Raw genomic sequence first — 27950 nt, 5'->3', positions numbered from 1 at the left:
GGCGCGGCGGCGGAGTGAGTCAACTCCCCGGAACAGCCGGGGCGGAGGCTCTTCCTGCCGTCAGCTGACCGGAGCCAGCCCCGAGCGAGCCAAGGACTCCCCGCCCGGCCTCCCCGCCGCCGCCGCGCCCCTTCTGCGCCCTCTCCTTTGCGCTTTTACGCACCGCCCGGGCACCCCGACGCCTGCCCAAAACGCCGCGGCCCGCCAGGGTCCTGCAGGGGGGCGCTTGAGCCCCCGAGCCGGGAGGGGCCCCCGCTTGGCCCCCCCAACCCCGGGGAAGCCCGAGCCGAAGCGCCGGCCCGTCTGGAGGGGCAGCTAAGCGGGGTCCCCTTGCCCTCTCCGCCCCCGGCGAGGCTTCCTGTGCGCCCTTGGTTCCTGGAGACGCTTTGGCCCAAAAGGTAAGCAAGGTGGGAAGAGGGCCGGAGGTCAGGGAACGCCCGGCCCCGTCCAAGCCAAGGCGGAGACTTGCGCTCAGCCCTGGCCAGGATGGCGCCCTTGCAATGCCCCTCGCTCTCCTTTCCGTGCAGGGTTGGGGGGCATAATAATAATGACAATTGTATTATTAACAATAATAATAACAACAATAACGACAACTAATAATAATAACAACAGCAATAACAATAACGACAACTAATAATAACAATAACAACCAATAATAATAATAATAATAACAATAACAACACAATAACAATAGCAGCAGTAGTAGTAATAGTAATTACTATTACAGTACTAATTACTATTTACGTGCATAAGTGCACCACTGTGCCTACAACCCCTATCCTACTGTCCTCTTTTATCGTTACTTTTGCTTATGTTTATACAAACTGCTACTATCCTATACATGTTTGACAAATAAATAAAATAATAGTAATAATACATCACCCAGGCCTAGATCCTTGGGAAGTGTTCGTCTTGTGATATTGTGATACGAAATCCAGCATACAAATCTGGTTTGCTGTGTATTACTGTTTCTTCTGATGATGATAATAACAACAACAACAACAATACTACTACTACTACTAATAATAATGATAATAATAATACATCACACAGTCCTAGACACTTGGGAAGAGTTCAACTTGTGATACTGTGATACAAAATCTAGCATATAAATCGTGTTTGCTGTGTATTACTGTTTTTTGTGAATAAAATAATAACAACAACAACAGAGTTCAAAGGGACCTTGGAGGTCTTCTAGTCCAGCCCCCTGCTTAGGCAGGGAACCCTACACTACTTCAGACAGATGGTTACCCAACATCATTTTTTAAAACATCTAGTGTTGGAGCATTCATAACTTCTGGTGGCAACTTGTTCCATGGATTAATTGTTCTGATTGTCAGGAAATGTCTCCTTAGTTCTAAGTTGCTTCTCTCCTTGTTTAGTTTCCACCCGTTGCTTCTTGTTCTACCCTCAGGGGCTTTGGAGAATAGGTTGACTCCTTCTTTGGGGCAGCCCCCGAAATATTTATACGCTGCCCTGAGTCTCTCTCAGCATATAAATCTAATTAATAAATAGATATTGAAATGCTGCTATCAATGTCCCTCCTGCTCCTTCTTTTCACTAAATTAGCTGTGCCCAGTCCCTGCAACCGTTCACGTTTTAGCCTTCAATCATCCCCTAATCCTCTTTGTTGCTCTTCTCTGCACTTTTTCTAGAGTCTCAACATCTTTGTTACATCTTGCAACAGGATTTGCTTTGCAGATTCAGTTGACCCACAAGATATAGGGGCAGCTTGGATTTCTCCAAAGTTAAGGCAACACAGGTAAATTCTGGACTTGACCATGATTTGTTGGGTGACTGTTTGCAGTCACAACGGGGCTGGGAAAAATGTGACTTGTTTTTTTCACACTTATGAGCTTGGCAATGTCCCCATAGTCACGTGATCAAAATTTGGATGCAACTGGTTCTTATTTATTTATTTATCTATCTTTATTTATTTAATTTGACTTATATGGCACTCAATCCTGCAGTACTCATTTATAACCTTTATAGCAATAGCACTTAGACTTATATACCGCTTCCCAGTGCTTTCCAGCCCTGTTTCCTCTCAGGAGATTCCTAGAGAGGTCCCATGGAGGCTTCTCCCTGCCTTTTCCGGCCCTGTTTCCTCCCAGGAGATTCCTATAGAGGCCCCACAGAGGCTTCTCCCCGCCTTTTCCGGCCCTGTTTCCTCCCAGGAGATTCCTAGAGAGGCCCCACAGAGGCTTTCCCCCGCCTTTTCTGGCCCTGTTTCCCCCCCAGGAGATTCCTAGAGAGGCCCCATGGAGGCTTTTCCCCGCCTTTTCCGGCCCTGTTTCCTCCCAGGAGATTCCTAGAGAGGCCCCACGGAGGCTTCTCCCTGCCTTTTCCGGCCCTGTTTCCTCCCAGGAGATTCCTAGAGAGGCCCCATGGAGGCTTTTCCCCGCCTTTTCCGGCCCTGTTTCCTCCCAGGAGATTCCTAGAGAGGCCCCACGGAGGCTTCTCCCTGCCTTTTCCGGTTACAGTTTCAGAGGCTCGGGGTTGTAAGGAGAAAATGGTTCTTGAGAAGAGGCAAAAAAATATTGAACACCTGGTTCTTATCTAGAAAAGTTTGTAAGTAGAGGTGTTCTTAGGTAGAGGTACCACTGTACATGATACTAGTAAAAGAGAAACATTAAGACAGGGGACGGAAGACCCTCTGGTGCACTTATGCACGCCCGTACTTACATACATACATACTTACATACATACAGTACTTGGATAGCAAACTCCATAAAATTGCAGAAACATTCAAAAAGCTTTTTTTTTTAAAAAAAAAAAAAAGGTGGGAAAACATTAAAATTGTAAAGTCTAGATCAGTTTTTCAAACTTGACCATTTTAAAATTTATAAACTTCAACTCCCAAAATTTCCCAGTGGAGAATTCTTAAAATTGCCAAGGTTGAAAAACTGGTTACCCTTCTTTTTTAAAAACAGTGGATAATTCTGAGAGTTGTAGTCCAGACATTTTTAAAATCACCAAGTTTGAAAATCACTGTTGCAGATCAGGGTCTTGTATTAATTTTTTTTTGCTTTTCTGGCAGAGATCTTTTTGTTTTTTTAAAAAAATAAAGTTTATTGATTTTCAAATCTTTCCTTTAAAATAACTGTTAAAATAATTCTTTGAGCAATTTTACATGGTTACCTAGTTCTATTTTTGTTTAAATATAAACACATTACACTTAATCTTATTTCTTTTGTCATTATTACAAACATATTTATATTTACATATTCACATATTATGGTCCTCTTATTTTTTAAATTTATTTTTATTTTTTTAGCTATTATTTTTATTTTTTTATATATTCAACCCATTGATACCATTGTTCCCAAACCTCATAATAATCTGAATCTTTTGGGCCCTGTAATTCTATGGGAAGTGTGTCTATTTCAACACATTTGTAGATTTTATTTATTATTATGCTTTCTGCAGAGATATCTGGGTTTTTTTCCAAAACTTTGCGAATACTATCCTGGCTATGATGGTAATATGTAATATTAAATATTTAATACTTTATGTTTTTTTAATATTCCCAAGAGGAGGAGCTCTGGTGTCAATTCTATAGGTACAGTGGTACCTCTACTTAAGAACTTTTCTAGATTAGAACCAGGTGTTCAAGATTTTTTTGCCTCTTCTTAAGAACCATTTTCTACTTAAGAACCCGAGCCCGGAAAAAATTCCCAGGAAATTTGAGAGCAGCACGAAGGCCCAGCCAGTTTCCTGCCATTCTCCCATTAATCCCGGCCATCTCGGGCTTTTCTGGGCTGCCTTAAAGTTTTGGATTTTTTTTTATTCATCTCATCTCACCTTCTTCCTTCGGCAGCGACTCTCCTCCTCTTCCTCCTCCTCCTCCTCCTCCCACCCAAATTCCGAGCTTTTATTTCGTTCCTAATGGGTTTGCACGCATGATTTGCTTTTACATTGATTCCTATGGGAAAAAATTGCTTCTACTTACAAACTTTTCTACTTAAGAACCTGCTCATGGAACGAATGAAGTTCTTAAGTAGAGATACCACTGTACTTTGGTTATTTCCTGCATCCATTTATGCAGGTTTTTTCCTTTTCTTTCTCTCCATTCCTTTTTATTTTAAAAAAAATTGAAGCAACGGGAACCATGTCCAAGACACCTTTAAACATCCCTTTTCAAAACGGTCGGTCGGAGAAGACCGAAGTGGAGAATGGACATCCCAGCCTGGTACCACCCACGCTCAGCGACTCCAGCGTGGAGGAGATGGTTCAACAGATGAAAGAACTTATCACGGAGAACAACGAGCTCAAAGGTGAACGTTCAACATCGAACGTGGCCGACAGGTCCTTGTCAGGCCTCTGTGTTATTTATTTATTTTATTGTCCCCACTGTTAGGAAATTCCTCCTTAGTTCCCGGTCGGGAGCGTGGAAGCGGTATTCAGACACTTCAGGCAAACTGGTAGAAGCGACCCACAGATTTGCTACTACCAGTTTAGAAACATAGAAGACTGACGGCAGAAAAAGACCTCCTGGTCCATCTAGTCTGCCCTTATACTATTTTCTGTATTTTATCTTACAATGGATCTATGTTTATCCCAGGCATGTTTAAATTCAGTTCCTGTGGATTTACCAACCACGTCTGCTGGAAGTTTGTTCCAAGGATCTACTAGTCTTTCAGTCAAATAATATTTTCTCACATTGCTTTTGATCTTTCCCCCAACTAACTTCAGATTGTGTCCCCTTGTTCTTGGGTTCACTTCCCTCCTGAACCTTATTTAACCCTTTAACATATTTAAATGTTTCGATCATGTCCCCCCTTTTCCTTCTGTTTGCCCGAACCGGCTGAATTCGACCTCCACGTTCCGTGTTTTGGGGAACGGGTCATTCTGACGCCTAACTGGGTCTTTCTTGGGGTCAACCAGAAGCCATGAGGCAGCGCAACCAGGCCATGAAGGATCGTTTCGAAGAGCTGTCCGCTTGGAAGGAGAAGTTGAAAGAAGAGCGGGAATTTTACGAGTCGAAATTCAAGGAAGCGCGTCAGTGTTTGGCAGCCAAGTGTCTGGAGAATGAAAGCCTCCAGCAGAAGCTCCAGAGCCTGGAAGAGAAAGAAGGACGGAGCAACGGCGTAAGTGAAAAACAAGATTTGGACTTTGCCTGGGGCCTAGAAGGAAGCGAGGGGGGGGGGGCTCCCAAATTGAAAAAACTAGCCAGGAAAAAAAAACCTGTGTATAGGTAGTCCTTGACTTATGACCACAGCGCATGGTCTGATGACTCTTAAGTGAGAAATTTGTGAAGTGAGTTTGGCCCCATTTTGTGACCTAGAAACATAGAAGACTGACGGCAGAAAAAGACCTCCTGGTCCATCTCGTCTGCCCTTATACTATTTCCTGTATTTTATCTTAGGATGGATCTGTGTTTATCCCTGGCATGTTTAAATTCAGTTACTGTGGATTTACCAACCACGACTGCTGGACGTTTGTTCCAAGGATCTACTACTCTTTCAGTCAAATAATATTTTCTCATGTTGCTTTTGATCTTTCCCCCAACTAACTTCAGATTGTGTCTCCTTGTTCTTGTGTTCACTTTCCTATTAAAAACATTTCCCTCCTGGACCTTATTTAACCCTTTAACATATTTAAATGTTTCGATCATGTCCCCCCTTTTCCTTCTGTCCTCCAGACTCTACAGATGGAGTTCATGAAGTCTTTCCTGATACGTTTTATGCTTAAGACCTTCCACCATTCTTGTAGCCTGTCTTTGGACCCATTCAATTTTTTCACTATCTTTTTGTAGGTGAGGTCTCCAGAATTGAACACAGTATTCCAAATGTGGTCTCACCAGCGCTCTATATAGCGGGATCACAATCTCCCTCTTCCTGCTTGATATACCTCTAGCTATGCAGCCAAGCATCCTACTTGCTTTCCCTACCGCCTGACTGCACTGTTCACCCATTTTGAGACTGTCAGAAATCACTACCCCTAAATCTTTCGCTTCTGAAGTTTTTGCTAACACAGATCTGCCAATACAATACTCAAATTGAGGATTCCTTTTCCCCAAGTGCATTATTTTACATTTGGAGACATTAAACTGCAGTTTCCATTGCTTTGACCATTTATCTAGTAAAACTAAATCATTTACCATATTACAGACTTTTCTTGCCAATGTTGTTAAGTGAATCACTGTTGTCGATGTTAGTAACCCGGTTGTTAAGCGCATCTGGCTTCCCCATTGACTTTGCTTGTCAGAAGGTCATAAGAGGGGATCGCCTGACCCTGGTACGCTATGACCGTCATAAGTATGAACCGGTTAAAGCGCCTGAATTTGGATCATATCACTAAGGGAGTGCTACGGAAGTCATAACTGGGAAAAAAAACAGCGCTGGGTGACTCCGATCTTTTTATTTCAATCCCGCTCAGCTTCGTCTTCCGTCGCTGCAGGCCAAGGGGACAGAATTTTAATTTAATTTAATTTATTAGATTTGTATACCACCCCTCTCCGGAGACTCAGAGCGGCTCACTGTCGCGGTTTGTAAGTGATTAAAGTCCGTTAAAACCTTAATCCCGCGGAGGCGATAGATGAAAGCCTTTAGTCATTTGTTCAAAACAAGATTTCTTTTATTATAAAAGTAGAAAATAAAACGTCTCGAGGGACAACATAACAAATACGTCTTACATGATGGTGGATAGAAACGAGAATGGAGTTTTAGGATGAAGAAGAAGGAAGTGAGGTTAGATTTGGCAGGATATTACATCACAATAGGAGGATCTTAGTAAGGCACACACACAGTTAACTCTTTAATTACTAAATGTCTCTGGGGCTGGCAATATTCAGCGTGACACAACAATAACAACAATGTAAACAAATCTCATACATTTAAAAAACATCTCAAAACCCATTATTAAAACCATGCAACACATACCATACATAAATAATATAAACCCAGGGGCTCAATTTCCCCATGCCTGACGACATAGGTGGGTCTTCAGTAATATACAAAAGGCGAGGAGGGTAGGGGCAGTTCTGATCTCCAGGGGAGTTGATTCCAGAGGACCGGGGCCACCCCAGAGAAGGCTCTTCCCCTGGGGCCCGCCAGATGACATTGTTTAGTCGACGGGACCCGGAGAAGGCCAACTCTGTGGGACCTAATCGGTCGCTGGAGTTTGTGAGGCAAAAGACGATTCTGAAGGTATTCTAATCCGATGCCATGTAGGGCTTTATAGGTCATTACCCACCCACCCCATTATGCCACCCACCCACCCCAGCTTACCAGTAGGTACTTCTTTTTTTCCCCACCTCTCCAAGGTGGTTTTGACTCAGTTCTGACCGAACCAAGTCTCCTAACAGCATGGATATTGGGATTCCCCAGCAGAGCGCAGGAAACACCATGGCGCTACAGTATTGGCCACCCTTTTTTTCAGTCCCTTTTTTCAGTGCCTTCGTAACTTTGAGCGGTCACTAAAGGAATTGTAAGTCGAGGACTTTCTGTGTTTATTCATTTATTTATTTATTTATGTGTTAGATTTTTATCCCGCCCCTCTCCAAGGACTCGGGACGGCTTATTGCCGTAGCCTTATTGTCGTAGGGCGGTTAGAATCTTTCGGCGTTCAGCCCGTAACATCTCAGCTGTTCTGGATGGCGACTCACAGCTGAGTTTCTTCTCCTAGGAGAGTCCAGTTTCGCGGAAGGAGATGGCCCAAGAGCTGGAACAACTGAAGGCCCAGGTAGCCAAACTCCAGGCTGAAAAGGCGGATCTGGTAGCCATCATTTCAGAGCTGCAGTTGAAGCTCAACTCGGCCACAGCCGAAGACTCCTTCGTCGAGATCAGAATGCATGTAAGCGACATGGGTTAGGGTTAGGGTTAGCAGGGTGTCCAGCAAACCTAGAAAACAGGAAAATCAGGGAATTATCAGTGAAATTGGCGGTTCGGGAAATATCAGGGAATTATTAGGGAATTCATGAAAAAAAATGGAATAAATCAGGGGGGAAAACAAACTACAGTAGTACCCCTAGATACGAGCATAATTGGTTCCATAAGGGAGCTTGTATCTCGAGGCAACTCGTATTCTGGAACAAATAACTTTTTTTCCCCTCGGAGATAACCAAAAGCAAGGATTCTAACCAAAAGCAAGGATTCTTGCGCCACCTAGTGGACGCTCGGCTCGTATCCCGAATTTCAGCTCGGGAGTAGAACAGAAATGTCTCTCCCCTCCTAGCTCGTATCTGGAAATACTCGCATGCAGAGTGGCTCGTATCTAGAGATACTACTGTATATTAAAATGTTTAAGAGTCAGGGGAAAATCATGTTTTTAAAGAAATTGATCGTGCTGCCTGGCAGAGTCGAGCAAAAATGAGCATAACTGTGGCAAGAACTTACTTCCTCAGCTATCGATATTTCTCCACGGCTGAGCCGTTTGGTATGACGTCATCTATGACTGTGCCATAACCAGATCGCAAGTTACAGGGAAATGTCAGGGAGATGTCAGGGGTTTTCACAATGCTTTCCCCCCCGGACACCCTGGTTAGACTCACTTAACAGATGTCTCTCTTAGCGACAAAAATTTTGCTTCGGCCACACGGCAAGGACTACCCATAGCCTCAGAGGTGTCAACCAGGATCACTTAATCTCCGGGATGGATGTGGAAGTGGGGGAGGGGGGCAAAGGAGAAGGAAATAAGACCTTGAAATTGTAGAGACCCAAGCGCTGGCGTTGGAGAGTATTCGTTCACCCCTTCTTTTGACAAACCCGTAAAGCAGGGGTGAAATTCAATATTTTTTCCCCACTGGTTCTGTGGGCGTGGCTTGGTGGGTGTGGCAGGGGAAGGATACTGCAAAATCCCCATTCCCTCCTCGCTTCTGGGGGAAGAGTACTGCAAAATCCCCATTCTTTCCCCACTCCAGGGGAAGGATACTGCAAAATCCCCATTCTTTCCCTATTCCAGGGGAAGGATACTGCAAAATCCCCATTCTCTCCCCACTCCAAGGGAAGGATACTGCAAAATCCCCATTCCCTCCTCGCTTCTGGGGGAAGGATACTGCAAAATCTCCATTCCCTCCTCGCTTCTGGGGGAAATACTGCAAAATCCCCATTCTTTCCCTAATCCAGGAGAAGGATACTGCAAAATCCCCATTCCCTCCTCACTCCTGGGGAAAGGATACTGCAAAATCCCCATTCCCTCCCCGCTCCAGGGGAAGGATTCTGCAAAATCCCCATTCCCTCCTCACTCCTGGGGGAAGGATACTGCAAAATCCCCATTCCCTCCTCACTCCAGGGGAAGGTTTCTGCAAAATCCCCATTCCCTCCTCACTCCAGGGGAATGATTCTGCAAAATCCCCATTCCCTCCTCACTCCTGGGGGAAGGATACTGCAAAATCCCCATTCCCTCCTCACTCCAGGGGAATGATTCTGCAAAATCCCCATTCTTTCCCCACTCCTGGGGGGAGGATACTGCAAAATCCCCATTCCCTCCTCACTCCTGGGGGAAGGATACTGCAAAATCCCCATTCTTTCCCCACTCCTGGGGGGAGGATACTGCAAAATCCCCATTCCCTCCCCGCTCCAGGGGAAGGATTCTGCAAAATCCCCATTCCCTCCTCACTCCTGGGGGAAGGATACTGCAAAATCCCCATTCCCTCCTCACTCCTGGGGGAAGGATACTGCAAAAACTTGTCAGAGTCTACTGAATTTCTCCCCTGCCATAAAGTGTGTTTATTCAGAGACAGGAAACCCGTCGATCAAAAGTGACAAAAACCATTTGTTGCTTCCTACAGGAAGGAGAAGCCGAGGGGCCTTTGAAAGAACACCCGGATGTAGACCTGAAAAGAGTAGACGGGAACTCAGCTCTGTACGTGTGAGTAGATTCTCTTGGCTCTTTCGAATATCTGCTTCTCCCCGTGGCCTCCTTTTCTAGGTCAGTCAACAGCGGCTTAGCACAGCTGCTGAAAATTATTGTTGTTATTTTTTAGATTTGTATTCCGCCCCTCTCCAGGGTGGCTCAAAGCCTATAATATATAATAATAATATATATATATAATTATATAATTTATATAGTATAAAACAGTAAATACAAAGACAAATATAATTTTTTATTTATTTATTTATTTATTCATTCATTCATTCATTCATTCGCTTTTTATGCCGCCCTTCTCCTTAGACTCAGGGCGGCTTATTACATGTTAGCAACAGCACTTTTTAACAGAGGCACTACATTGCCCCCACAATCCGGGTCCTCATTTGACCCACCTCGGAAGGATGGAAGGCTGAGTCAACCTTGAGCCGTTGGTGAGATTTGAACCGCTGACCCACAGATCTACAGTCAGCTTCAGTGGCCTGCAGTACAGCACTCTATGTGCTGCGCCACCCGATTCAAAATTACAGTGATACCTCATCTTACGAACTTAATTGGTTCCGGGAGGAGGTTCGTAAGGTGAAACGTTCGTAAGACGAAACAATATTTCCCATAGGAAACAATGTAAAAATGATTAATGCATGCAAGCAAAAAAAAAAAAATGGCAAAAACGACGCTCCGGAAGTTCGGGAAAAGTTCAGGTTCAGGAGGCCGCCAAGAAGCGCCGCCACCCGGCTGTCACCTTTGCAGAAGAGCCCTGGAGCTGTCGGCTGGTCGGGAGGCTCAAACGGAGGTGGGGAATCCCAATAGGGAATTCCAGGGACGGAGCTTTGACGTTACGAAGACGTCCTTCCTGGAGTCCACGTTTCGGCCGGCCAGGAAGGACGTCTCCATGACGTCAAAGCTTCTGCGCATGCACCGGAAGCAATATCACGCAAGGGGAAGTACGCGCGCATGAGATTCCGGCAGTGTTTTGGCTGCGGAAGCAAAAAAATTCACCGAAATATCTCGCGCGCGCGCATCCCTCACGAGATTTTGCTTCCTGCGCGGCGATGCGGACCTGAACACGCAACACACTGGGAGCTGCGGGAGTGGAAACCCCCACCTAGGTAGGACACACATCTCGCGCTGGGGTGCAATTTGGGGGTGGCAGGTTGGTCGGGGCGGAGAGTTGGTGGGGCGCGAAATTTTTACTTCTTCCTGGGTAGGGCGTAACGGAAAATATTTGAGAAGCACTGGCTTAGAATAGGAGAGTGGTCATCATCTCACCCCAAATGTGTCTTTTCTATCTTATTAAAGCCGGAATAAATCTGTGGACGAAGCCAGGAAATACTTGGAAAAAGAAGAACTGACCGTCAGCCAGCTGCTGCACTCCCTCCGGACCGAGACTCAGAAGCGGGAAGTCCTTGAAATTAAGATGCAGGAACTGAAGGACAAATGCCAACAGTTTGTATTCTAGTCGTATCCGACACCTTTGCTAGCCGGCTTCAACCGTTGTGTTGTCCCAGTAATCGTTCTCTCCTTTCCTTCCGGGTGTAACTCTGTAGTATCTCTATCTCGCCATCCTTGCCCCCCAAAAAAGAACCTAGGAAGAGCCCTGCTGAATCAGGCCAAAGCCTATCGAGTCCAGCATTCTGTGTCCCACAGTGGCCCCCCAATTGTCCATGAGGATCTTGAGCAGAAAGAGAAGAGAAGACCCTCCCTTTCCCTTGACCCCCAACAAATGGGACCCAAGGGAACCCTGCCTGCCTCAACCAACATAGAGGTGGCACATGGACATCCGTTTCAATAACCATCTGTACCAAAGGTTTGGTGTTCTCCAACCAATCAACAGAAGTGGGGAGAGCAACCCATCTGTGGGTGGACAAGTGGGAAGAAGCCAATGCAAACAAGCCCATGTTAAGTTTGGAGTAGGCGGAAGGCCACCAATGGTTGCTGCTTTTGTTGCTCCCGCTCACAGCTCCACAGCTCCAGCATGCGCGCACGCACATCCGAGCGACATTTTGCTCCTGAGCATGCTCAGCAAAAAAATGCCAAAAATGGGCGAAATCTCACCCGTGTGTCCTTGCGCAAGGTTTGAATTTTTGCGTATGCGCAGAAGCTAAATCTCACATAACCGGTTCGGGAACAGGAGCAAGCATGCAGGCAGGGGTTCCTTGTTGTATAAGAGTTTTCTCAGCAATTTTTATAAGAGTTTTCTCTGCAATTTAACCTGCAACTTGAGCTAAATGGCTTGTCCTTCACTCATTTTTTAAAAATCATTTTTAATTTTAATTTTCTATTTGACAGGTGAAAACGCAAAACGACAATAAATTAAACAGATCAAACAAAACTAAGCAAAAAAAGATTGAAAAACGTGCATTTAAAAAACAAAAAACAAAGGATAAAACATATATCATCCCCCCTTAAACGCTGATGTAGCTGTTGTAACATTAGCTTGCTCGCGAGCAAAGCAGATTCAAAATGCATGAGCTTGTATATCCATTTGCACATCCTTCAAATTGTCAAAAAAAAAATATATTCAAGATAAATGTTCTTTGATATGATGTTCTAGATCAGGGGTCTCCAACCTTGGCAACTTTAAGACTTGTGGACTTCAACTCCCAGAATTCCTCAGCCACCCAGTAGCAAAGCTGGGTGAGGAATTCTGGGAGTTGAAGTCCACAAGTCTTAAAGTTGCCAAGGTTGGAGACCCCTGTTCTAGGTCAATGTTTTCACCAAAATCCTTGCTTTCCATAGGCTCTTGAGTTTGAAAAGGAAAACAGATGACAAAAGCACTCAAACAGAACAAGAAGCCAGCAAGAAGGAAGAGAGGAGTGAAAGTGTAAGTACTACTCATTTACTAACAGAAGAAAATATTTGTTGCTCTGGGTTGAATTGCGGGGTCCTTGGTGCTCCGTGGGCTTGGTGATTTTCTTGCAAACTGTTAAGTGTTAAGGAGGGTGCAGAGTAACCCTTGAGTTACCAAGGATGGCCAGAGGAAAGGTAGAGGTGGCAGATACAAATAGTAATAGAGATAACCAGGTACATTAAGTGTATAAATATTATTTACTTTGGCAATTCAAAGTGTTGGTTATGACCTATAAAGCCCTTCATGGCACCGGACCAGAATATCTCAGGGACCGCCTTCTGCCGCACGAATCCCAGTGACCAGTTAGGTCCCACGGAGTTGGTCTTCTCCATGTCCCGTCAACTAAACAATGTCGCTTGGCGGGACCCAGGGGAAGAGCCTTCTCTGTGGCAGCCCCGGCCCTCTGGAACCAACTCCCCCCAGAGATCTGAATTGCTCCCACCCTCCTTGCCTTTCGCAAGCTATTTAAAACTCACCTCTGCCGCCAGGCATGGGGGAACTGAGATACTCTCTCCCCCTAGGCCTTTACAATTTTAATGCATGGTATGTCTGTATGTATGTTTGGTTTTACAATAAGGGTTTTTAACTGTTTATATTGGATTGTCATATGCTGTTTACTACTGTTGTTAGCCGCCCTGAGTCTATGGAGAGGGGCGGCATACAAATCCAATAAAAAAATTTTTTTTTAAAAATAGCTTAGTCAAGAACAATCCTAGTCATACACAATTACATCAGTCAATATTCGCAGTGCGTATACAATATTATAAGCCTCTCTCAATATACAGTGATCCCCCGTTTATTGCGTCCCCAACCATTGCGAACAGGGTACTTCGCTATTTTTCAACCCGGAAGTCAAAATACCATCTACGCATGCGTGCCCGGGGCACGCATGCGTAGATGGCAACCGGGAGATCAGCTGCTGGGCGGCTTCCCTGAGTCTTCCCCCTCTTGCTGGCGTCAGCGAGGAGTTTCCCCACCGCCCACGCAAACTCCTCGCTGCCGCCCGCCCTTCGCCCGCCCACGCCGTTCATTCTCGCCGCTTTTGAGCTGAGTCCGGAAGCGAATTCGCTCCCGGACTCAGCTCGAAAGCGCCGAGACAAGCCGTTCCTTGCCGCTTGCTATCGGCGCTTTTGAGCTGAGTCCGGGAGCGAATTCGCTCCCGGACTCAGCTCGAAAGCGCCGAGAGCCAGCGCCCCCCGGACCCCCAACCCGGGTTTGGGGGGCTGCTAGGAAGCCCTCCATGCCGGCGGCAAACAGCCGCGCCGCCCCCAATCTTCGGCTCCTCGCTAGCGCTGTGGGAGTAAAAACACCATCTGCACATGCGCAGATGGTGTTTTTACTTCCGCAGCGCTACTTCGCGAAAACCCGCTCGTTGCGGGGGGTCCTGGAACGGAACCCTCGCAACGAGCGGGGGATCACTGTATATATACAATGCCATAACCCTTACTTTACAAAATACACTAAACCATCATTTGAACACACAGTTCTACAGACAAACCAGAAATAACAGGTTAATCAGAGAGAGGGAGAGACCCATAACTGCCCCCGCGGCCGCATTCTGCACAATCTGAAGTTTCCGAACACTTTTCAAAGGTAGCCCCATGTAGAGAGCATTGCAGTAGTCGAGCCTCGAGGTGATGAGGGCATGAGTGACTGTGAGCAATGAGTCCTGGTCCAGATAGGGCCACAACTGGTGCACCGGGCGAACCTGGGCAAACGCCCCCCTCGCCACAGCTGAAAGATGGTTCTCTAATGTGAGCTTTGGATCGAGGAGGACGCCCAAGTTGCAGACCTTCTCTGAGGGGGTTGGTAATTCCCCCCCCCCAGGGTTATGGATGGACAGATGGAATTGTCCTTGGGAGGCAAGACCCCCAGGCCCCAGCCACTCCGTCTTATCAGGGTTGAGTTTGAGTCTGTTGACACCCATCCAGACCCCAACAGCCTCCAGGCACCGGCTTATCACTTCCACTGCTTCACCGACTGGACATGGGGTGGAGATGTACAGCTGGGTATCATCTGCGTACTGATGATACCTCACCCCATGCCCTTGGATGATCTCACCCAGCGGTTTCATGTAGATATTAAATAGCAGGGGGGAGAGGACCGACCCCTGAGGCACCCCACAAGGGAGAGACCTAGAGGTCGACCTCTGACCCCCCACTAACACCGACTGCGACCGACCGGAGAGGTAGGAGGAGAACCACCGAAGGACAGTGCCTCCCACTCCCAACCCCTCCAGCCGGCACAGAAGGACACCATGGTCGATGGTATCGAAAGCGGCTGAGAGGTCAAGGAGCACCAGGACAGAGGTTAAACCCCTGTCCCGGGCCCGCCAGAGATGGTCCATCCTTTGCTGTCCACTACACTTAAACAGAAAACTCTTCCTATGAGTGACAAACAGTTGTCACTACTGATTTTGTAGGAGCAGTGTGTGTGTATTATTCTTGTACTGTGCCTACAACAAGGGTTTTGTTTTAAATTCCGAGTGGCGGATTCATTTAAGAGTTAGATTCCTGTTTGACTTCTGCGTGCTGTTAGCCACATTCCTTCGCGCCTCGTTGTCTTTTCAGCGAGACGCCATCCTTTTTTTCCCCCAGCTGACAATTTCACTCTTTTTTTAGATGGGCAGTGAAGTGGAAGTGCTGAACCAGCAGGTATCTGCCCTCTTCAGAGAGCTTCAGGAGACCCACGCCAAGTTAAACGAAGCAGAAGTAATTCAGAAAAAACTGCACGAAAAGTGAGTATAGAAGACTGTCAAAAGGGAAGGGAGGGAACGAAGGAAGGAAGGAAGGAGATAGGAATGACAGGGGAAGAAAGGAAGGGAAGGAGATAGGAAGGAAGGAAGGAAATAGGAATGACAGGGGAAGAAAGGAAGGGAAGGAGGAAGGAAGGAAGGAAATAGGAATGACAGGGGAAGAAAGGAAGGGAAGGAGGAAGGAAGGAAGGAAGGAAGGAAATAGGAATGACAGGGGAAGAAAGGAAGGGAGGAAGGAAGGAAGGAAATAGGAATGACAGGGGAAGAAAGGAAGGGAAGGAGGAAGGAAGGAAGGAAGGAAGGAAATAGGAATGACAGGGGAAGAAAGGAAGGGAAGGAGGAAGGAAGGAAGGAAGGAAGGAAGAGTCAACCTTGAGCTGGTCAGGATCGAACTGCTGGCAGTCGGCAGAGTCAGCCTTCAGTACTGCACTCCAAATCATTGGCAATGAGAAAAGAGAATGAGAAAGAGAATAAGATGGAAAGGAAGGATATAGGAATGACAGGGGAAGAAAGGAAGGGAAGGAGATAGGAAGGACGGAAGGAAGGAAGGAAGGAAGGAAGGAAGGAAGGAAGGAAGGAAGGAAGGAAGGAAGGAAGGCTGAGTCAACCTTGAGCCACTCATGATCGAACTGCTGGCAGTCGGCAGAACTAGCCTGCAATACTGCATTCTGACCACTACGCCACCATGGCGCTGTAGCAGAAAAAAATGCTGCTGAGATCTTTAACCACATTTCTTCCCTTACGATGCCTCCGTTTCCCCAGGTGTCAGGTTCTTGAGAGGGAACACCCCTCCAGCGTTGGAGACCTGAACGAGAAGCAGCAACTTTTGTACACCGTTAAGAAACTGGAGTTGCAGGTGGAGAGCATGCGGTCAGAAATCAAGCTCGAACAGGCCAAAACCAACGACGAGAAGTAAGTGTCGGCTTGGGAACAAAGGGCCAAGGACTGGATCTCTCCGTCCTCCGTCCTTTCCCAAGAGGCAGCTGGACTTCCTTTGTTTTTTCCCTGAAGACGTTTCACTTCTCCTGCAAGAAGCTTCCTCAGTTCTGACTAAATGGGGGAGAAAGGAAGGATTTATATTCTTTACAGCCGTATATCCTATGTAAATATAAATCCTTCCATTCCCCCAGGCGGGGGTTCCTGTTCATCAGCGTTCCCAGTGTGCTGCTGGTGACTGCCGCGGGGACAGGATTTGGTTCCTGTGCATGCGCCGGAAGCGAAATCTCGCACAGTGACGCTCATGCGTGCAAGATTTTGCCGATTTTTGGCGTCGTTTTGCTTCCGCGCAAAGGTGGGAGGAACCGTGAGGAGACCAACTCTGTGCTGGGAGATATGCGGGAGAATCCGGTCCCATATATTTATTTGTTTATTTTATATTATTATTATTATTATTTATTTTATTTTATTTTATTTATTTATTTTAATTTTATTTCACTTTACTTTACTTTACTTTTTACTTTACTTTACTTTACTTTACTTTTTACTTTACTTTTTACTTTACTTTACCTTTACCTTTACTTTACTTTACTTTTTACTTTTTACTTTACTTTTTACTTTACTTTACCTTTACCTTTACTTTACTTTTTACTTTACTTTACCTTTACCTTTACTTTACTTTACTTTTTACTTTTTACTTTACTTTTTACTTTACTTTACCTTTACCTTTACTTTACTTTTTACTTTACTTTACTTTTACTTTACTTTACTTTACCTTTACTTTACTTTTTACTTTACTTTTACTTTACCTTTACCTTTACCTTTACTTTACTTTTTACTTTACTTTTACTTTACTTTACCTTTACCTTTACCTTTACTTTACTTTTTACTTTACTTTACTTTTACTTTACCTTTACTTTACCTTTACTTTACCTTTACTTTACTTTACTTTACTTTAATTTCTATGCCACCCTTCTCCGTAGATTCAGGGCGGCTTGCAAAACAAGAATTAAACGCAGTGATACCTCGTCTTGCGAACACCACCTCTTCTAACAAACTTTTCGAGATACGAACCCGGTGTTTAAGATTTTTTTGCCTCCTCTTCCAAACTATTTTCACCTTACGAACCCGAGCCGCTGCCGCTGGGATGCCCCGCCTCCGGATTTCCGTTGTCAGCCGAAGCGCCCGTTCTTGCGCTGCTGGGATTTCCCTGAGACTCTCCTCGCTGGGGTCCCCTTCATTTTTGCCAGCGCTGCTTTGAATCCCAGCAAGGGGAGACTCAGGGAAATCCCAGCAGCGCAAGAACGGGTGCTTCGGCTGGCAACGGAAGTCCGGAGGCGGGGGTTCCCAGCGGCACAAGGCAAAAGGGGTGAGTTTTGGGATTGCACGCATTATTCGCTTTTGCATTGATTCCTATGGGAAACATTGCTTCATCTTACGAACTTTTCTCCTTACGAACCTCGTCACAGAACCAATTAAGTTCGTAAGACGAGGTATCACTGTACAAAATAGTTTTGTCCTAATCCATGTAAGGCTTTAAAGGTGATGGCCAACACCTTGAGTTGAGGTCTCTTGGGAGCCAATGTAGCACGCACAGCGTTGATGTAACGTGGGTGTATCTAGGTACGCCCACAACATCTCATGCGGCTGTGTTTTGGACCCATTGTAGCCTCCGAACTTTGGCCTTCTGTGAAAGGGGGCTAAAGCAAGAATGGGAGAGACCCTCGGCTGGTGCTTGAATTTTGTCTTCCTCCTCCTCTTCCTCTCCCAGAGGCAAATTTCAGAGCCTGCAGGACGCTTACGGCAAGCTGGTAAAGGAACTGACCGAAGCTTTGCAGACCGTTGAAGAATTAAAACGTGAAGAGGTGAGAGAACTTGGAAGGTTTGGGCTAAGGGTGGGAAGCCATTTTCGAGGGCTACTCCTTAAACCTATACTGGGTTTCCTCTTCGTCCTCCGCTTCTTCCTCCTATCTCCTCTGCCTTCTTCTTCTCTTTCTTCTGTCTCCTTCTCCGCACTCTCTTCTTCCTCCATCTCCTCCTCCTATCTCCTCCTTCTAACTCTCCCTTCTCCACCACTGTATACTACTAATACCATCACCTCTTCCTTCTCCTATCTCCTTCTCCTTCTATTATTTGCTTTTGGAAATAGCTTAGTCAAGAACAATCCTAGCCATTCACAATTACATCGGTCAATACTCTCAGTATATATACAGTACTGCAAGCCTCTCTCAATATATATATATACAATACTGTAAGCCTTACTTACAAAATACATTAAACCATCATTTGAACACACATTTCTACAGCGTAGTCACACAGACAAACCAGAAATAGCAGAGAGTAATGAGAGAGAGAAAGACGAGAGACAGAGGGAAGAGGCAAAAAGAGGAGAGAGAGAGAAAGAAGAGAGAGAGGAGAGAGACAGAGAAGTGAGAGAGGGAAGAGAGACAGAAAACACAGGAGAGAGAAGAAAGAGGAAGGAGAGAAAAAGGAGAGAGAGAGAGAAGAGACAGGGAAGAGGCAGAAAGAAGAGAGAGAAGTGAGAGGGAAGAGAGAGAGGAAAGAGAGACAGAGAGAAGAGACAGAGAAAAGACAGAAAAAAGAGAGAGAAGAGAGAGGAAGGAGAGAAAAAGGAGAGAGAGACAGAAGAGACAGGGAAGAGGCAGAAAGAAGAGAGAGAGAAGAGACCAAGACCAAGAGTGAGAAGAGAGAGAGGAGAGAGACAGAGAAGTGAGAGAGAGAAGAGAGACAGAGAAAACACAGGAGAGAGAAAAGAGGAAGGAGAGAAAAGAGAGAGAGAAAGGAGAGAGAAAGAAGAGAGAGAGAGAGAAGAGACCGAGTGAGAGTGAGAAGAGAGGAGAGAGACAGAGAAGTGAGAGAGGGGAGAGAGAGAGAGAAGAGAGGAAGGAGAGAAAAGACAGAAAGAAGAGAGAGAGAAGAGACAGAGGGAAGAGGCAGAAAGAAGAGAGAGAGAAGAGACCAAAAGCGAGAGTGAGAAGAGAGAAGGAAGAGACAGAGAAGAGAGACAGACAGAAAGAAGAGAGGAGAAAGAGAGACAGAGAGACAGAGAGAGATGCTTCTGGCTCCCTCTTGTGGCCAACTGCAACGCTAACTACTGTATAGTGTTATAATCCATTTAAACCTACATTGATAGTTTGTTTATATATTGCCAAACCCAAGCAGTTATGTACACAGTACTAACAGGTCCAGCCCTACTTAGCTAGTTCCCCTCCGCCCCGCCCCAAAAAAGACCAGTGGGCCCTTGGAATCCAACAGGTGACATCCCTGATTTATCCTCCTGCAGGCGCAACGGGCCGACCAGGCGACATTCGATGAATTAATTCACAAACTGGACCTTGCCGAAAAGGCCCTGGCGGCCAAGCAGCTGCAGATCGACAAGATGAAGCAAACCCTCATGAAGCAAGAAGAAGAGCTTGAGACAGTGGCTGTGCTGAGAGCTCAGGTAATGCTGAGTCACAGGGACTAAGCTGCAACCTGATTGGGCCAGAGCATTACAAGAAACAAAGCACCTTTGCAGTGGGTGTGGTTTTGTTGGCTAGTTGGTTGATGTAGGTTGATCTAGTCTGTAGCTTGAGATTCCCTGGGGGGGGGGGGGTGTCTTCCATCCTGACCAGGACTGACCCTGCTTAGTTGCAAAGTCCGGTCAGGTCCTGTCCCCCCTAACAAAGTAGGAGACATCTTCCTCCCTTGAACTCAACCCTGGATGACTTTATGGATACGTTCACCTAGATTTTTTATTTTTGTCAAGAATAAACAATATTCTAGATCAGGGGTAGGCCAAGTTGACTCTTCTATGACTTGTGGACTTCAACTCCCAGAATTCCTGAGCCAATCATGCTAGCTCGGGAATTCTGGGAGTTGAAGTCCACAGGTCATAGAAGAGCCAACTTTGCCTACCCCTGGCCTAGATGATATTCCATGTAAGGTAAAAGAAGGTTGTAATTAGGTAAAACGGTGATAATGCTGAGTCGCAGGGACTAAGCTGCAACCTGATTGGGCCAGAGCATTACAAGAAGCAAAGCACCTTTGCAGTGGGTGTGGTTTTGTTGGATAGTTGGTTGATGGCTTAGTTTGTGGTCCAATGGAAGCATTAAGCTTGAACTGTGTATGGGTGGTGAGATAGTTAAACCAGAGTTAGTATAATAGCTATTTGTGAGTAAGATTTGTTATACCTCCATGTACATAGTTAGTGGAGTGTATTCTGTAAATAGAAGAAGGGGAAAGAAAGTAGTTTTTTGAATATACTGAAAGGTAAAATTACTTACACCTGTTCCTGCTGAGCTGTCTTCATTATTGATCTACGTTGGTTCCTGAGTTTTTGGCTGAGCATTCGAGCATCTATCCACTTCCTAACCACTCACTTTCAAACACAAATTTTCTGGACAATTTTTACCATGGAGTCGGTTTGAAAATACCACATTCTGGGGTGTTTCTCAATTTCCCAGTCCAAGCTAGATTTCATGGTGGTCTCCCATCCAGTCCGCACCGGGCCTCGAACCATTTAACTCCAAGTCTACGGAGAGGAGCGGCATACAAATCTAATAAATAAATAAATAAACTTCCCAAACCAAGCCAGCCAGAAGCTGACAGCCTGCTTAGATAGCAAATAGCACTTAGATATATATACCTCTTCACAAGGCTTTACAGCTGTCTCTAAGCGGTTTACAGAGTCAGCCTATTTCCCCCAACCATCTGGGTCCTCATTTGACCCACTTCGGAAAGACAGAAGGCCGAGTCAACCTTCAGCCAGTCAAGATCGAACTGTTGGCAGTGGGCAGAGTCACCTTGCAATACTGCATTGTAACCACTGCCCCACCAGAAAGAAGATTGAGAAAGGAAAAGGGGACGGAGGGAGGGAGGGAGGGAGGGAGGAGGAGGAAGGAAGGAAGGAAGGAAGGAAGGAAGGAAGGAAGGAAGGAAGGAAGGAAGGAAGGAAGGAAGGAAGGAAGGAAGGAAGGAAGGAGAGAATGACAGGAAGGAGAGAATGAGGGGAGGGAGGAAGGAAGGAATGACAGGAAGGAAGGAATGACAGGAAGGAGGGAAGGAGAGAAGGAGGGGAAGGAGGGAGGGAGGGAGGAAGGAAGGAATGACAGGAAGGAGAGAAGTAGGGGAAGGAAGAAGGGAGGGAGGAGAAGGAAGGAAGGAGAGAATGACAGAAAGGAAAGAATGAGGGGAAGGAAGGAAGGAAGGAAGGAGAGAATGAGGGGAAGGAGGGAGGAAGGAAGGAAAGAGAAGAAGGAAGGAAGGAAGGAAGGAAGGAGAAGGGAAGAAGGAAGGAAAGAGAAGAAGGAAGAAAGGAATAGTACTTATATACCACTTCACAGTGCTTTTATAGCCCTTTCTAAGCGGTTGACCGGATCAGCCTACAGCTCCCAACAATCTGGGTTGGAAGGATGGGAGTCAACCTTGAGCCAGTCACAATCGAACTGCTGGCAGTGGGCAGAATCAGCCTGCAATGCCACACTCTAGCCACCAGGGCTCTTCAGGTGAGCAAGACCTGGAGTTGAGACTTCACAGAATGAAAATGTTGGGGCTGTTTGAACTGAGACCACACCGTTTTTTCCGAGCAGATGGAGGTCTACTGCTCCGACTTCCACGCCGAAAGAGAGGCGAGGGAGAAGATCCACGAGGAAAAAGAACAACTGGCCACACAGTTGGCGTATTTCTTGGCTGAAAATCAAGACCGTGGAGACCTGGGCAGGTGAGGGACCAATGAAGGGCTTTCTCCCACCCACCCACCCCCTCAATGTCTACCAAAGAAAGTGTCAAGCCGGGGCAGAAGTTGGTGATGAATCAACTCCTTGCCATACTATCTGTAGAAGGCCTGATGTTGGTGGGAACTTCGGAGGGAGGGTGTTTCACGCAGCCATAATGCATTATTTCAAGAAGTTAGTTGGGGGAAAGATCAAAAGCAACATGAGAAAATATTATTTTACTGAAAGAGTAGTAGATCCTTGGAACAAACTTCCAGCAGACGTGGTAGATAAATCCACAGTCACTGAATTTAAACATGCCTGGGATAAACATATATCCATCCTAAGATAAAATACAGAAAATAGTATAAGGGCAGACTAGATGGACCTGGAGGTCTTTTTCTGCCGTCAGACTTCTATGTTTCTATGTTTCAAGGCCATCCTATGCCCACCCACCTGGGCGAAAGCGGAAGTAGGACCGGCCACGCTGGCACAATCTGAGTGGGCAACAGGAGTTTGTGGGTTGGGGGACGAAGGATGTGAACTTTCAACTCAAATTCAGGATTCCCAGTGTAGGTGCCAGGAGGGCTCCAGAAATAAATCAGAACTTTGAGGAGCACTTTGACTCGGATTATGATTTAGTTCGGATGCTACCTGGAACAGGTAGCATCCTTTTGACTAAGAGAGGCAGAAGATAGGAGGAGGAGGAGGAAGAACTGGGTCTTCTCTCAGCTGTGTGGCTTTCTCGCAGACGTCTCAGGACCCAGCTAGGCAACATTTTCAGTGTTAGTAGGGTTGTGGGGTTTGCGGAGAGCAGGAGGAATATTATAGGAGGAATTCTGGGAATTGAAGCCCACAAGTCTTAAAATCAGCCACGCTTGAAGGTCCCTGCCTTAACGTTGCCCCGAGTGCTAACCACAGTATTCAGTGGACTTGGTTTATGTTGGGTTTGGTTGATAGGTCATAGGGACTAGAACCTTGACAAAGAGAAGCAGAAGAGGGAAGGAGGAGGAGGAGGAGAACTGGGGTCCCCAATTGCTTGCCCCGGTTGTTCTTTGATCAATCCAGTTTTTGTTCTAAAAATTATCATTAGTATAAATCCATCGTGGTGCCCTCAGATCAGCAAACAAAGAAGTCTTTTTTGAAATTTTTAATTTTTTAAATGAATTCCTCTCATGCAGTGGTTCTCAACCTTGGGGTCGGGACCCCTTTGGGGGTCAAATGACCATTTCACAGGGGTCGCCTAAGACCATGGGAAAAGACAAATTTCCAATGGTGTTAGCAACTAAAACTTCTATACTGTTCTGTCGGGCTCTCTGGTAGACTCCTCCCAAAAATTCACAGGTACAAATTTCAGACACACACACATTTGAAAATTCAAAACAATGTTCTTTATAAGGACAATTCACTTAAACCAAGCCCTCTTTTGGTAGAGCAAAGAGCACTGGTCTCCAAACAAACTGGTAATTTGTACAAGTCCCTTATCAGTTCTGTGATACTTAGCTTGCAGCTGTGAGGCAATTCACAGTCCTTCTTCTTTCACAAAGTGAAACACACTTTGCTCTGGTTTAGTTTCAAAGCGGGGGGAAATCAGCACACAAAAAGTCAAAGTCAGCAAAGCAGTCATGAAACACAACGATCAGATAATCCTCCACAATGGCCAAACCCACAGGCTGCTCTTTATAGCAGCCTCACTAATGACCACAGCCCCACCCAACCACAGGTGGCCTCATTTTCTTTGATAATAATCTCTCAGTTGTTGTTGCCTATGCATCGCTCTCCGCATGCGTGGCTGTATCATTAACTCTTGTTCCGAATCCAAGGAGGAGCTAGAGAATTGATCTCCTTCTGAGCTGTCTGCCCCACTCTCCTCCTCCCTGTCACTCATGTCTTCTTGGTCAGAGGAGCCTTCATCATCAGATTCCACCGGGGGCAAAACAGGCCTGCAGCATGTGGATGTCTCCCCCACATCTACAGTCCTTGGGGCAGGAGCTGGGCCAGAGCTAACCACAACATATACTGGCATCTCAAAATATATTTTCACAATCCAACCAATCAGGCCTTTACAGGGGGGTGTCCCTCTGACCTCTTGCCAATCAGTTTAAAGATCTGTTGGAAGAATTGGTGCTAAACTTATAGTTGGGGGTCACCACAAGATGAGGAACTGTATTAAGAGGTCGCGGGATTAGAAAGGTTGAGAACCACGGAAGTGGAGAATTGGCTGTTGACATGCACTCCCGTTCCTCCTTAGGTGCTCTTTGGCAGAAATGCAAACCCGACATGGAACCAGGCTGCCATCAGATCAAGGTAATTCAAGCGGGTCCGCGCGGGAAGGTGGGACCAAAATTTGGACGGAATGGAGTCTTTTGTTTAGGCCACAAATCCACCTCCACCTTTTCCTACACGCACAGGAAGCAAAACCTTGTTAGAGAACACTCGCGGGCGCAAGATTTCGGCAAAAAATCACCGAAATCTCATGCACGCCCACGTCCTCTCGCGAGATTTTACTTCCTGCACATGGGCAGACACAAAATCTCACTAGGGCGCGTGCACGCCAAAGACGCAGATCTGTGCATGTCTCGTACAAGTAGCAGCAGTAGATAGTAACCCCCGCCTGATGTCTATGTATAATTCATCTTCTGCCGCACGAATCCCAGCGACCGATTAGGTCCCACAGAGTTGGCCTTCTCCGGGTCCCGTCGATGAAACAGTGTCGGCTGGCAGGACCCAGGGGAAGAGCCTTCTCTGTGGCGGCCCCAGCCCTCTGGAATCAACTCCCTCCAGAGATTCGGAGAGCCCCCACCCTCCTCACCTCCCGTAAAATGTTGAAGACCCACCTTTGTCGCCAGGCATGGAGATAATTACCACCCTCTCCCCCTTTTTTGTTACGTTTTCGGCCTTACTGTAAGATGGATTAGGTTGAATGTGTATGCTTGTATAGTTAGGGATTTTACTATGTTATTGATGTTTTTTAAATTGATTTTATTTTTTCTACTATTGGATTTGTAATGCTGTTATGTTGTGAGTCGCCCCGAGTCTTCGGAGAGGGGCAGCATACAAATCTAATATTTGTATGGCTAGCTGATGAGGCCAAAATAAGGCCGAAATAGATCTATCCTAGTCTCCCTTAATTTTCAAATTCAGCTTAAACATGTGACATATATATATGTGTGTGTGTGTGTGTGTGTGTGTGTGTGTGTGTGTGTCACATGTTTTTTTGCTGAATTTGAAAATTAAGGGAGACTAGGATAGATCTATTTCAGACTTATTTTGGCCTCATCAGCTAGCCATACCCACTGGGACTTGAACCTGCAACCTTTGCCTTCTAAGGCAGAGAATTATCCTCTAGGCTACAGTATCTAATCCCTTCAGCTCTGCGCCAGGGAAGGGTTACATATTTTTGTGTCGAATCACCCTGGTGTATTGAAGGAACATCACAGCTCCTTATTTGCCTCTCGGCCCAACCCAGGGCCATTTCTAAGGCAGTTAATTTTATTGATAGCCGACAATTCTATCTGTATGTGTCACATGTTTTTTTGCTGAATTTGAAAATTAAGGGAGACTAGGATAGATCTATTTCGGCCTTATTTTGGCCTCATCAGCTAGCCATACTATTCAAAGTATATTTCATATATATATTTATATTCTTTTTTTTAAAAAATATCCTCTATACCTGCAGGAGCTGAAGACCAGAATCAGCAACAGCAAGCAAGGGATATTCCTATACATTCTTGTCCAAAATGTGGTATAATTCTCCCGGATATAGATACGCTTCAAATTCACGTTATGGACTGTATCATCTAAAAACAATGTTCTCAAAAATGCCCAGACACCTGCACTTTGTAAAAAAATAATAATAATATGCACCTCGTTTAGAAATTGTTTCAGACCTTAATGGCTGCTTCTTCAGGATTCCCTAGGGAAGTTTTAGGATTTAGTTAAGCGTTCAAAATTGTCCTTAGCGGAAAATATAACGTCCCTCCGTACAATCCGTTCCCAGCTGGCAAAAATGAAATTTGTCAACTGCGTTAATCGCTAGGGACTGACACATTTTAAAAGACGGTGACATGGGGATTATTTAACGCAGTTTTGTTCAGTAGGAGTATTTGCAAACTGGGAGTCTTAAGTGGCAACTTCGAAGCTGCGTATCTATGTTTAATCGCCTGTTTTAAAGGGGTGCAAAAGATTTTGAGGTTGAAACATTTCTGTAGCTGTTTGGACCGGAACAATTCATTTTATAGTTGGATCGCATTTACTGAAACTCAAGCGATCCTGATGAAAGAAAAACAGAGCCGTGATGGATTTAAACATTTCACCATCAAATTTTTTTGTGTGGCCTTCCGTGTAGTACATATGGTTGACAGACAGTGGTACTTTGACTGACAAGAAATACATGATGAAGTATATTGACGAACAGGTAAAATCAAAATGTGTTGATTGCCAACTGAGAAAACATTTCACACTGGGATGTAGGTGATTCTACTTTGAAATAGTTGCTGCAATTTGTGGCATATCTGTAAATGATAAAAGGCAGCGAGAGCAATAATAACGTTGATTTTTACTTGTTCTTTTGATTGATTCAAATTCTGCTTAAATTTCAACATTAATCAAAGAAATCATGAATTACTTACAAGAGTCCCTTGTGCTTTAATTAAATATCATATTTGAAATGTTTATTTTAAAGTTTAATTTTGTACCTCTTATTGTTCCATAAGTACCTTACTATAATATAAAGTTTACAACAAAGCTAGGAAACCATTCAAGGAAAATATTTGTGTGGGTCACACATGCTCACCTTAGTTTTTACAGTGAGTAAGTGGCCTTGTTTAAGCTAAATGAAGATTCAATTGATTGACTGCCCAATAATTACTTTGTTGGTCCCTATGTTTGTTTCAAGAATCGTCTGGATGTTATACTTGAAAAGAAAAAGATTTAGTGGCACAAGTGATAAACAAATTGTACTAATGAAAAAAAACAATAAAGCCATGTTCTGAAACATTTTTGTTTTAAAGTTTACTGAAGATCCTACAAGAGCTGAGGAGCTTTTTAAAACAGTATTTTCAAGATTTTTTCTTAAGTGCGTTTCAGAGATTTCTTAATCTGATCTATTATCCTAGAAAGCTCCTGTTTCTTTATCTATCATGCAGGCCCAATAACCTTACCAGATAGGTGGAAGGGATTAAAACTTTGTATTTGCAGGTAAAAGCTTGTCCAGAAACAGCATACAAAATGGGCAAACCCTGATTTGGAGATAACTCCTTTGTTCTAATAGTTTTTTCTCTTAAGTTCATGTTAATTGATTTATAAGGAAGTCCCAATTTAGTTTGTCAAAAGCCTTTTGTGCATCAAGGAAGATGAGGACTGTAGATTTTCCTGGGTGGGTTTCATGGTATTCCAAAATGTTTAATATCATTCTTATTATTATTTTTTATATTCCTATTCGGTAAAAACCCATTTTGATCAGAATGGATAATCTCATGAAGTGTTGTTTTCAGGCATTCAGCCATTATTGGGGCGAATATTTTATATTTTATAATCTGGGTTTAACAATGAAATTGGCCTACAGTATTGAATCTTATGTTTCATTGTGGTGTCCTTTGGAATTAATGTAATCAGTGCCTCTGTCCATGATTGTGGTATTTTTCCTTTAGTTAAGACCTCATTATATGTCACTAAAAGTAGATTTTTTAGAGATGCTTGTAATTCTTTATAGCATTCTACCGTCACGTCCAGGAGTTTTATTATTTTTTTGTTTTTCTTTCTAACTCAGTGTTATTTCTTCGTCCATTATACCTTTATTATACCTGCAATTCATGGCATATCTGTAAATGATAAAAGACAGCGAGGGCAATCATAAGAACGTTGATTTTTACTTGCTCTTTTG

General features: G+C 45.0%; 1 protein-coding gene across 5 annotated transcripts; it reads left to right on the top strand.

Annotated features, from left to right (window-relative positions):
- Window positions 1–27064, top strand: OPTN (optineurin). Of its 5 annotated transcripts, none has more exons than XM_070755025.1 (15): window positions 1–398; window positions 1656–1762; window positions 4101–4277; window positions 4888–5090; window positions 7630–7797; window positions 9734–9813; window positions 11110–11256; window positions 12550–12634; window positions 15283–15398; window positions 16179–16328; window positions 18124–18217; window positions 19657–19815; window positions 21944–22074; window positions 24318–24373; window positions 25746–27064. In XM_070755025.1, the coding sequence occupies exons 3-15, from the start codon at window positions 4112–4114 to the stop codon at window positions 25868–25870; spliced, it is 1680 nt and encodes a 559-aa protein (XP_070611126.1). In that variant the 5' UTR covers window positions 1–398; window positions 1656–1762; window positions 4101–4111; the 3' UTR covers window positions 25871–27064. The 5 variants fall into 5 exon arrangements, with proteins under 5 accessions (XP_070611126.1, XP_070611127.1, XP_070611128.1 ...); XM_070755027.1 differs by having other exon boundaries at window positions 63–398; window positions 9734–9807; XM_070755026.1 differs by lacking the exon at window positions 1656–1762 and having other exon boundaries at window positions 62–398.
- Window positions 27065–27950: the final 886 nt, after the last annotated feature.

Source organism: Erythrolamprus reginae, chromosome 6 (assembly GCF_031021105.1).
Source record: "Erythrolamprus reginae isolate rEryReg1 chromosome 6, rEryReg1.hap1, whole genome shotgun sequence".
Taxonomy (NCBI): domain Eukaryota; kingdom Metazoa; phylum Chordata; class Lepidosauria; order Squamata; family Dipsadidae; genus Erythrolamprus; species Erythrolamprus reginae.
Note: the sequence above shows the minus strand (reverse complement) of the source record. Positions and strands in the feature narration are given on the sequence as shown.